Below are 11410 nucleotides of genomic sequence, written 5' to 3' on the forward strand. Positions count from 1 at the left end.
TTTTGTTCTTCTTGTTCATTTATCTAGACACCTCCTTTGAGAAGACTATATAACTCTTCGTTAGAAGAACTATATAAACTCTTCGTTCTTTGCCAATGATAGATTGCGCACAAAAAACACTCCCATCCATGCATGGACAATTACAATCGAATTATGAATTGGGTATGTTTAGAATTCAGATGTTTTTTTGCCAAAAATCATCAGTCATCTGTTATATATCGCGAGTTTTTTTTTTCTTTTTGCAAAGTCTACATCAGCAACGTAAACCAAATTCTTTTCTATACTGCACAATGCAAGACAATCCCACAAGATACTAAAACAAAAACGAACAAATATAAACTAGAAAAACATATTATAACACGATATATATATATATATATATATTTGAGGTCATTTAGACACAATCAGTTTCGGTCAAAACCTGAACCATTGTCTGCATAACTCTCACTTTCATTTCCAAAGCCAAAATATAATCTGCCGTCTGTCTAAAGAGTCCATTCAAACCTTCCGATGTTTGGTGTTTGGGAATAAGCTCTTTCAGCGTCTTCACTCGTCTGTTAATTGAACGACACGGTCTTCTATGAGCTTCTAAACTCTTCTTCGATTGGGGCATGATCTTCTTCACAAGTGCCCTTCGATCTCTTTGCCTTCTCATCAAAACCCAAATTTCCTTTCTTTGTCCTTCTAGTTACTCCATAATTGTAAATGATGCAAGAATATTTTTTTGGTTAATGTGATGAAAGAATGGTTTATAGACAAGTGATAAGAACTCTACAATGATGATTTAATATGATCCCAATATGAGACGGCCTCGTAGTTTATATACACAGATAAATAGGTAAGCGACCTTTTGATATAACTTCAAATGGATATTACAGCTTCTGAGAAGGTTCTCTTTTCTATCCAAAAAGAATTGGATGATATTTGGACAAGTGTCCACAAGGTTGTTTTGTTTTGTGTTTTAAAATGTCGTTAATTGATGGATAATTAGGGTTTAGATTAGATTAGAGGTAATGTCACCAAAATACAACTGGATGCACATGCACTCACATGATTTTCCATCATCACCTAACTATCCTATATGCTTAAGAACACCATCTTTTTCCCCGTTCACATCGCCATGAAACACCCTGTCTTATTCCTCCTTTGTTGGGCTTTATAATTTTATATTAACTTCCGGCCAATTAGTTTTGAGTTTATGAAAGTTGGCGAATAACGATAAGAATGTAATTATCTTTATGCTTTATTTCTTATAGATTAGATACTTATCTAATTTACACGCAATGCATGCAGTCGGTCTATTAAGAAGGTGGTGCTTGAAATATGATAAGTTTTTTTTTGAAGAAAGGCTTGAAATATGATAAGTTGATAAGATGGAATTTGTGTTTGTATATCTTTCCGGTTGATAAAATTTCAGAAAATGCATCCACGTTTTGATTTTCCTACGATGCATTTAGCATGAATTGATATCCATTTATAGATAATGATACTATATGGCTATTTGGTTGTTCATTAGTTGCGCCGGCTTATATTAGCTGGAAACAATGAGATGCAAATGACCCAGAAAAACCAGTCATTATGAGTTATGACACCTCCTAGTTTTAGGTGTTTTATTTTTCTAGGCAAAGTAGATAACGATGTTGGCGAGTGGGATAATGTTTTGATTTAAAAAGACATAAGAACATGCGAGTATCTTCAATGTTTCTTTGAATTTTTGAACTTCATATTTAAGATTTTTAAATCGCGAGTGGATTTAATCGAAACATCTCAAAAGATTATTTCCTTTGCTCGTCATGTGTTTGTGTGTTTATTCATAATTAAAATAAAACAACAAGAAGCAGATTCGTAGAGCAATATTGATCAGATACCCTCGCAGACTATTTGATTCAATGTATTCTCTCACCGCCGTCAACACGAAACAATGTACTTTGTAGTTTTTTTATACATATTTGATATATGTACGTCTCGTATAATATTAATTATAGAAATTCGAATGATTGAGAGAATGAGCTTAACATTAAGCATGATTGAGCAGTGTATGTGCATAGTTTATGGTGGGCTGCAAATGTAATTACCTAATATATAAAACTAGCCATGATGAAAAGTTTAGTGGTTGATATTGATCGCTTGTTAGCACGTTATATGTTATATAAGCTGAACGTGCATGCACATGTTATTTCCTCCTTATTGGTCTAGGCCATCCAAAATATGTCAGTTTTATATATCATAATACTTTCGTATCTTTCAAAAATTATTACCAAAATGAGTTTTCCGTGCTTATGCATGGATATAAATATTATAAAATAAATTTATTATAATAATTGATTAATATATTATTTTCAATTTTGATCAATTTATATTCTATATATGATTTATTTAATAATATTATTATATTTTAATTAAACATATGATTTTGCATAGATAATATCTAGTCATTTTGGTTATCACTTGGATATATATTATATTGCATTTTATTCTCTGAATCCATCATAATGTTTTATTCTAAACAGATTTAAATTTGATTAATTTTGTTAATTTCATTTAGATGGTTGATCTTTTAGTTATTTATCTATATATCTATATTATTATTGAAAAATGAATTTGTTTATTTTTATATTCCATGATTTTAGGATGCATCATTAGTTTAATTAATATAATTATTAAATTTTATATATATATATTATTGTCAAGATATTTAGATAATTAATAAACAAAAGATATTCTAACCGATATATATTTTTTGTTTAAAAATATATTTTAATAATAATGGTATATATAGTTGTTTAGGATATTTAATTTATAAATAGATATCTAATTTATTAATTTAGGGATTATCTACTGTTTGAAGTTCTCATTTAAATTTTGGACTCTTTCATAGTTGTTGCTAGAATATATCATGCCTCCTATACAATGCAACCTACCAACTTAAATTAAACCAAATCTTAACCAACATAGATTAGTTAAACCTAACCAGTAACACTTTTATAATATTTTTGGTTAATCTCTTAATATAATTAGATTATAATAACTGAACCACTCTTAAATAACGAGTTTCATATCATTCCAGACATAAGAGAAAAATATCCGATTTATTTACAACGTAAGCATACAAAGACCGTGTATGCTTATGCTCATTGATCTTCCAAAAACCAAATAATTGTGGCATAGACCAATATAGGCTCATGTTCGTATCACTAACTTTACTTCCATATATTTACTTTTCACCTACATCATATCACAACATACACAGTTATGCAAGAACATGATTTTTTTTGTTCAAACAACCAAATAATGGTGGCATATGGTCAGTAGATTTTTTAAATATGTTTTTATATATTACATTTTACGAGACTATGTGTATAAGTTTTTTTTTGAAAAAGCATAACTATGTGTATAAGTTAAAAGGTAAAAGTGGTGACAAGGCAAATTATTATACTAAAAATGAAAGAAGATTAAATATAAACTAATAACAAGTACAACACAAATTATAACACTATTAAATTCTATATATATTTAATAAAATATTATATATGTCTAATATGTATATATATATATAAATGTTACACAAAATATATATAATATTATATACAACATATTATATATACCATATATTATTAATTGAAATTTGACAAATCAATTTCCGACCTTTAGGGCGGGTCCTAATCTAGTTAACTATTGATGTTAACAATAGCTACCGATAATATCATAATTATATTTATTTTATTTTTACTTTATGATTTTAATAACTAATATTATAACCAACTTCTCTATTCTTATTGTAAATATCGAACCTATTACAGATTACTACAATATCGTAAATATAAATTATATTCTTATGTTAAATATCTTTATATTTTTAATATTAACAATTATATTCCTAACTTAAAATAAATTATTTTGTATTTGTACATGACGAACATCAAAATCACAAATTAATTTATACTATAACTAATTTATCCGTAAAATCATAAATATTATCAAAAATATATATTTAAAACCAAAAAGTAAATATTTTATAGAAACCAAAATGAAAATTTACTTATTAGAAATATTATGGAAGCATGAAAAACTAGGATTAAAACATTAAATAACACTAAAACTAAAAATGATAAACATAATAAACACAATATAAATATAATATACGAGGATAAATAGATAATATTTTGTAATTTATTATTTTTGTATTTTTGTCTCACTCTTTTTGTTGACAATACATAATGTTGATGTTTTATGAGTTATGATTGTTTATAATCATTTTAGTGCTATTGAATTTCTTTTCAGTCAATAAGTACAATACATGAAAGCCTTTAATTTCAAGAAAAAGAATAATTACAATACATGTTTAATTTCAAATCTAAAATATTGTTTGGTTGTTGATATTGCTTTGGTTTCGTATATATTAAGATTAATTGAAAATATTTATAAATATTTATCAAAATTTCATTTATGATATAATGATTTTATATTATTACAGTGTTTCTAAATCTTGTTAAAAGGTACATATCTAAATGAATTTTCAAATGATCCCGTAGGCATTAGATGTTGCGATTATCAAGGAAAGAGTATCAATCATAACTCATATGATTCACTCAATCACTATAATCACTCCATCATATATTCCTTCTTAATGATTATATGATCTTCATATTTATTGTTTGATTCATATAGTTCTGCTATATAAAGTTATGTAACTCTCTTCATATCAATAACACAATTTATACATTTCTCATAAGTTTTTATGGTATCAGAGCAGGTTATTTTTGTGAGTTTTGATCCACCGATCAAACTCAAGATAAACATGTTTCCGTAGCTTTTATTTAGAATTTCACGTTTTTGGTTTTCTTCTTCTTTTATTTCAAGTTTTTTTTTAATCTTTTGGTTCTCATTTGTTATTTTTCTTTTTATCAAGCCAAAATGCTTCTTGTAGTGATTTATAAAGCCAACGTTCCAGTTCTTCTGCCTCTCTAGTCAAGGTGTGCACACATCTACTTTTTCCGCAACTCCAGAGTTGATATGTGGTCAAGTCATTTATGACTCCATCAAGCTATATGCTTCCACACGACTAGTAGTATAGTCGTCCGTGTCTAAATCAATCTAAGCTAAAAGTCCGTCTCACCATATGGTTCAAGCGCAAGGCTTCTTTTTATCTCCTATCTTATTTTTTTAAAGATGTCAATCTCAAGCCGCTGCTTCCGCTATCTTGGCTTCATCACCCCTTGAACTTGAAGGGGCGTATCAAGGAAAGAGTATCAATCATAACTCATATGATTCACTCAATCACTATAATCACTCCATCATATATTCTTCTTAATGATTATATGATCTTCATATTTATTGTTTGATTCATATAGTTCTGCTATATAAAGTTATGTAACTCTCTTCATATCAATAACACAATTTATACATTTCTCATAAGTTTTTAGCGATGACGATTCCAGACGATATCATGTTGGATCCAAACCCTCTGGCGATGTTATGGGGTATGAGCCATTGCTTTTAGAATTATTTACAATATCATGCTATTTCCATTTAAATTTAATATAAAATACTTATTTAAACTAAAAATAAAATATTCTATATATTTTTAGTAATTAGAACTTTCCATATTTTGTGAACAATAATGATTCTAGTAATATGCAAATTATACTCTCCAGTTAATTTAAATATTTTTCATGCAAAATATTATTTGACGTTCGAATATGAATATATACATAAATATTTAAAAAATATTATTCACTATGACGTTTACATAATAATGATATACCAATTTTGAGTGTTTAAAATATTTTAAAATTTATCTTAAAATTAAGTTTTAGATCTAAAATAAATAAAATACAAACTTATTATATTTTATTAGTAATTAAAAATAAATAATACTCTCTCCGTTTCTAAAATATCCATGTTCTAGAGAAAATTTTTGTTTCAAAAAGATACATTTTTCATATTTTCAATTCAATATTTGTCAACTAATAATAAAAATTTGTGAAGTTCAAAAACATTATTGCATTTTGTGAAGTCTTATTGGTTTAAAATATAGGAAGTATAAAATTACAGAAAAATATGCATTTATAGCTAAGTTTTAATATGTTTTATTAAAAAATGCGAAAGTTCTATAACGTGGATCTTTTAGAAATAGAGGAAGTAATATCATATCAATAATTTTTTTTTCTACTACTATTGTTTTATTTTCTTCAAATAACAATGCAAATTCATTAAAGTTTAAGGATTTACAAGTTTTTTTTTTACTTTTATATAATATTAGAAATGTGAGTTATATGATAAAAAGTTTCAGACATATTATTATATTTTTTGGGCTTACAGCGGATCATCTAATATCAAATAGTATGTGGCTTTTCTATTTATACCGGGTTTTCTAGGATTTTTAATTGAAAATCTTTTTACTAAATTTGAGCCAGATTATACATAGATCACCAGATATATCAGTTCTATCACGGGTGTAGGTAAAACATTACTTGAAAATCAAAATAATATAATAGAACAACTTTTTTGAATAAAAAATAGAACAACTATAAAAGTATTTGTTTTCTAAATAAAGTTATAAATTCAATTAAGTTTTATCAAAATAGTAAGAAAAATATTAGTGCTTTTAAAGTGAAGATCAAAATCTAGTGTTATCATTAAGAAAATAGTATCATGGTGAAGACATTTAAATAGTCACCTCACTTGGTAAATAAAGTTTAGGCTCCTAATAATCATGATCTAAGAGTGTTTTTCTTGCAGTGGTGAAAATGCAATGTAGTTTTGATTGGGTAGCCCAGGATTCTTCTTAAGTACTCTTAGGTGACACTAAATTTTAATGTTGTAGTTGGAGTTGTAATCTTGTTGTATCCATGTGACAAATGAAAGTTGATGTTGGAGAAAAGAATGCCTTTGTAAGAAAGAGAGGTTTACAAATTACAAGTAATAATTAATAGCTCGGAACGGTGTCGTTTCAGTACTAAGATTTAAATTGAACCAAACAATATCAAACCTACGCCGGAGAGATTGACCGATTACACTAATCGAGTCCGATGGAAAGACGCATCGAAAACGCCTTCCCTGGACCTTGTCCACCACCACCACAAGCTCCGTACTATCATAACAACAACAACAACAACACTCATCAGATTCATCCGTCGCACCACCATGTCGCCGGCGTTGGATTCCAGCAATACCCACAAAACGACAACAGAGAACATGGTTTCAATCAGCAGCCGCATTTTGATAATCAACAGAAAATTCCTGATAAATTATATGTCAGATGCCTCAACAAACAAACAACAAGAACGGACGTCCATGAGGTATGGTTGTTGGAGTCCTTTCACGTTTTTGATTTTTATACTTTGTTATATTCTGCCTGCCTTCATTTGATGTCCTCTTTTTCAGGTGTTTTGTAGGTTCGGAGTCATTGGAGATATTTATATGGCAGTCGACGACATGAATGTTAGCCGTGGTATGTTCATTGTCCTTCAGACATCCTAAATTGTATTGTTCAGGTGAATACTTCACCTACTGACTGTTTAGCCCTTACTATTTACTGGACTAATTGCACTTAGTAAGCTTCTATGTCTGTTCGTCTTTGGACAAACACTTTAGGAGACATCAATTATATATAATAAACAAGGGAACTATATGCAAATCGTTTTGTTCTGATCTCCAAGCCTCTGGTTTAATGTGATGTTCTGGATTTGCATGAAACCTTGCTTTGGTCTCTGCAGGGTTTGCATTTGTTCAGTTTTCTCGTAAGGAGATGGCACTAGCAGCAATCAAAGGGTTAAATGGTGTATTTACCATGCGGGTAGTTCTTGAAGGAACTGTTTTCAAAACTTAGTTATATACTTCTTGAAGGAACTGTTTTCAAAACTTTTTCAGCAGCAATAATAATTCAATACTAATAATCTTGATTATCACCCAACATATTTCAATTGTTATGTGTCTTCAGGTCTAACTTTAACGCTCCACCTGCAATGCCAAATTGGCACCCACAACCATATCCCCAGTGGGGAAACAAAGAACCTGCAGCCCCTAGAGTCGTTGGTTTCGCTTCACAACCTAATCACTTTCCGCAGCAAAATGCTCAAGCAGTATCCGAGTTTCAAAACCCTCAGGATTTTGTCAAGCATCATAAATCTGAGACTACCAGCATGGAGGTACTCCTTCCTTTTGTAGTAGGATCTGTTAACAGTAATAGGTTTCATAAATCTCTTTATCTATACTAGATTTTTGTAGACTAATGGTCAGAAGATTTCCAGTAATGCAAATGTCATTCGTTAAAACCAGAATAAAGAAGAGTGTGACTGGAGTGAACACACTTGTCCTGATGGGAACAAGTATTATTTCCATTGTGTCACTTGCGAAAGCACGGTAATACATTTTTTCCATCTTTCATTGTGCACTCCACTGAAGCAATTGTCTGGTTAGGATTTGATTATATATGGATGAAACACACAGTGGGAGAAACCAGAGGAGTACTCCATGTCTGAGAGATGGTTCGACAGGCTACAAGATCAAAAAATTGTCTCTCCCCCGTCAAACAGTGAGGACCAAGATGCAATAGAAAACATCCAGCAAGATCAGTCTCCTCTATTGCAACTCCTCCAACAACAATCCTTATCCACAGCGGTTAGATAATCATTTCTTGACACACTTGGACTTCCATGTTTTTTAAAAATAGTAAAAGCATCTTCTTACAAGAAGAGTAAACTCCAATCTTTCATGGGATGTGTGAGTTTCCAGGATGAAGAGAAGAATTCGGTATATCCGGTAGTAACAAGAGTGGCTGTTGAAACAACATGTCCATAAAAATGTCACAGGTAAACTAACTGAACAGTTGAGTCTCTGTTATTAAAAGGAAGCTAAGTATTTACATGTCACAAGATCTTATATCTATCCTCATTTGCATTCTCCTGTTTCAACACAGGGCAAGTCACTAAGCAAGTATTTTGGAAGGGAGATTTGAAAAAGAGTAGACCTGAGTTTAAAGAAGTTGATTACTTCAAGACTCGGAACATTTGGTGAATATTTGTTGGAATCCAATAGAAAAGGTGTGATGAAAGTGGCATAAACTTTGAGACTTGTGAAAACCATATTAAGGAGCCACTGGTGATGAGCCATCAAGATAGATGTGTATGTTTTGGTTTGCTCAACTGTTTCTGAGCAACAAGACACTCTAGTGATATCCACCACACCTTAAAAGTATATTGGTTGGATTAATTACACAATATTTTGAAAATATTTATTATATCAAGAAGGAAAAAAATAAAGTTGAGTTTATCTGGTAAATAAAACCATAATATCACCTGATCCAAACCAAAAACTAAAATCCATTTCAAGTCAAGTCCCTCTGAACGAAAGAGAGGGTTCAACATCGTCAATCATCTTTTAAAAGGCAGATAGATTTGCAGAGCAGAGAGAGGGTTGAAAACCGAAAAAAACCGATAACCGAACCGAACCGAACCGAAATTTCATTCGGTTTATTTCGGAATTTTTTTTTAAAACTTCGGTTAACCGAAAACCGACGGTTCGATTCGGTTCGGTTTCGGAAAACCGAAGTCGCAGGCCTAGAAGAAACCACTCTCTTTGCAGAAACAAGACCAACTTACTCTTTAATTCTCCTCTCCATCAGCTAACTAACAAGAAGCAGAAGGTAAGTCTTTAATCAAGTTAAGTTTTCTCCGTCCTGGCTAGATCGGAGATTTATCGATCTCATAGATAAGATTCTCTGCAGAAGAAGCTAACCGCTTTTCGAATCTGATATGCTTTTTTTTTGGTATGATTGTTCCTCTGGATCAAAGGTTTTGTGGGATCTAATGGCGAAGATCAAGCCGCAAGCTCTATTGCAGCAAAGCAAGAAGAAGAAAGGACCTTCTCCTATTAGCATAACCAGCATCGTGATTTACACCTTGGCCCTGCTTTTGGTCGTCTTCGTCCTCTTCTCCGCCTACAGACGTTGGACCCTCAGGTTCTTTCAAATTTCATATTTGATTTTTGTATTTATTAGTTTAGACATCTTATGAATTTCTTTCTTGTGGCTTACAGATCTGAGATCCCAACCCACAATGGTAGATCACTTCTTCAGGTACACTATTATTCTCTATCACCTTCTCTATGTCAATAGTTAATACCTCTTGTCAAATGATTGTCTTGTTGTTGTGTAGGATTCAGCAAAGACCACTAATGTCCCATGGTTTGCTGTGAGTTTTATTTTCACAATATCTTCTCTTTATGTGTTTTCTTTTTGTTTCCTTCATGTTATCTTTTTTTTTTTTCTTACTCTAGACCTTAGATACGGGCAAAGGTTCAGTGACCATTGAACTGTTCAAAGATGCTGCTCCCAACGTTGTTGACGAATTCATCAACTTATGGTATGCAAAAAAAAAAAAATTCATGTCCCAAAACATTACCATTTTTTAAAAAACAATTTTTATATAGTCTGTGTTGGGTTTTGTCATTGGTGAGTGCAGTCAAGATGGGTATTTCAAAGGTTTCTTATTCAGCAGAGTTGTAAAGCATTCTGTCATTCAAGCTGGTCACTCTGCTGAGTCCGATGCTGTCACAGATTGGGCTCTCCAAAAGAATAACCTTCATACCAGGTTTGCTTCTACTTACTAAACCGTTTAGCTGATAAAAAAGGTTTGACTTTTTCAGGCCTCTGATTATGTAAACTCTTTCTTTCTATCTCTGTCTTTGTGCAGTTTAAAACAAGAAGAATTCATGGTGGGAACTCCTAAAGCTAAAAACGAGGAAGGAGGGTTTCAGTTTTTCATTGTATCTTCTCAGATCACAGATCTGAACGAGAAGTTGACAGTTTTTGGTCGTGTTGCAAAGGGACAAGATGTGGTTCAGGAGATCGAGGAGGTTGAGACAGATGAACATTATCAACCAAAAGCACCGATAGAGATCATGTCCGTCACTTTGCTTCAAGACATGTGAAAGCTTTATTACTTCTTGTATTGAAAAAAATATCTTGATGTATTAATGCTTTGTAACTTGAATTCTTTTTTTTCATCACCTCATTTGCAACTTTGTGGTAACACAACTTTTAATTTTATATCTCCTGCATCGCGTCCTATTGTAGCTAGTAAACAGCACATGTGACATTTAGGAGATATTCTTTCAGACACATGCTACAACAATATTGTAAAAGCACTTGCAATCAATTATCCCAACCAGATCTCCTTTTCCGCTCTCTTGGCCGATCTTAAGAACTGGCAACAGTACAGTCGAACAATGTCAGCCAACACTAAAGATTATAAATCAAACCTTACAAGAAAAACAATGCTGCAACTAAAAGGGAACAAACCTCTGTGTATTCCTTTGACTGGAGTTATGACCAGTTACTACCAGGGGAGTTTGAGTTCTACCCCCACCAATGGTCCCCCCCCCCCGAGACAAATCCCTTTAAGGCTGG

The 11410-nt window shown here is 31.4% G+C and overlaps 2 protein-coding genes and 1 pseudogene across 4 annotated transcripts; 2 read left to right on the forward strand and 1 right to left on the reverse strand.

Annotated features, from left to right (window-relative positions):
* Positions 1-394: 394 nt before the first annotated feature.
* Positions 395-697, reverse strand: LOC108846746 (transcription factor UPBEAT1-like; annotated as a pseudogene).
* A 5956-nt stretch (positions 698-6653) lies between these two features.
* On the forward strand, positions 6654-9196 carry LOC108846105 (polyadenylate-binding protein, cytoplasmic and nuclear). 3 transcript variants are annotated; one of them, XM_057005878.1, is made up of 7 exons: positions 6657-7301; positions 7387-7453; positions 7943-8150; positions 8230-8364; positions 8452-8622; positions 8737-8813; positions 8921-9196. In XM_057005878.1, exons 1-5 carry the CDS (start codon positions 7032-7034, stop codon positions 8555-8557), a joined length of 786 nt encoding a protein of 261 aa, XP_056861858.1. In that variant the 5' UTR covers positions 6657-7031; the 3' UTR covers positions 8558-8622; positions 8737-8813; positions 8921-9196. The 3 variants fall into 3 exon arrangements, with proteins under 3 accessions (XP_056861859.1, XP_056861858.1, XP_018474815.1); XM_018619313.2 differs by having other exon boundaries at positions 6669-7301; positions 8281-8364; XM_057005879.1 differs by lacking the exons at positions 8230-8364; positions 8452-8622; positions 8737-8813; positions 8921-9196 and adding an exon at positions 7719-7798 and having other exon boundaries at positions 6654-7301.
* Positions 9197-9544: 348 nt separating this feature from the next.
* LOC108844339 (peptidyl-prolyl cis-trans isomerase CYP21-3, mitochondrial) lies at positions 9545-11061 on the forward strand. Its single transcript, XM_018617584.2, has 7 exons — positions 9545-9646; positions 9795-9961; positions 10039-10078; positions 10158-10193; positions 10279-10364; positions 10464-10592; positions 10695-11061. Exons 2-7 carry the CDS (start codon positions 9810-9812, stop codon positions 10930-10932), a joined length of 681 nt encoding a protein of 226 aa, XP_018473086.1. The 5' UTR covers positions 9545-9646; positions 9795-9809; the 3' UTR covers positions 10933-11061.
* The last annotated feature ends 349 nt before the right edge of the window (positions 11062-11410 follow it).

The sequence above is a fragment of the Raphanus sativus genome, chromosome 3 (assembly GCF_000801105.2).
Source record: "Raphanus sativus cultivar WK10039 chromosome 3, ASM80110v3, whole genome shotgun sequence".
NCBI lineage: Eukaryota > Viridiplantae > Streptophyta > Magnoliopsida > Brassicales > Brassicaceae > Raphanus > Raphanus sativus.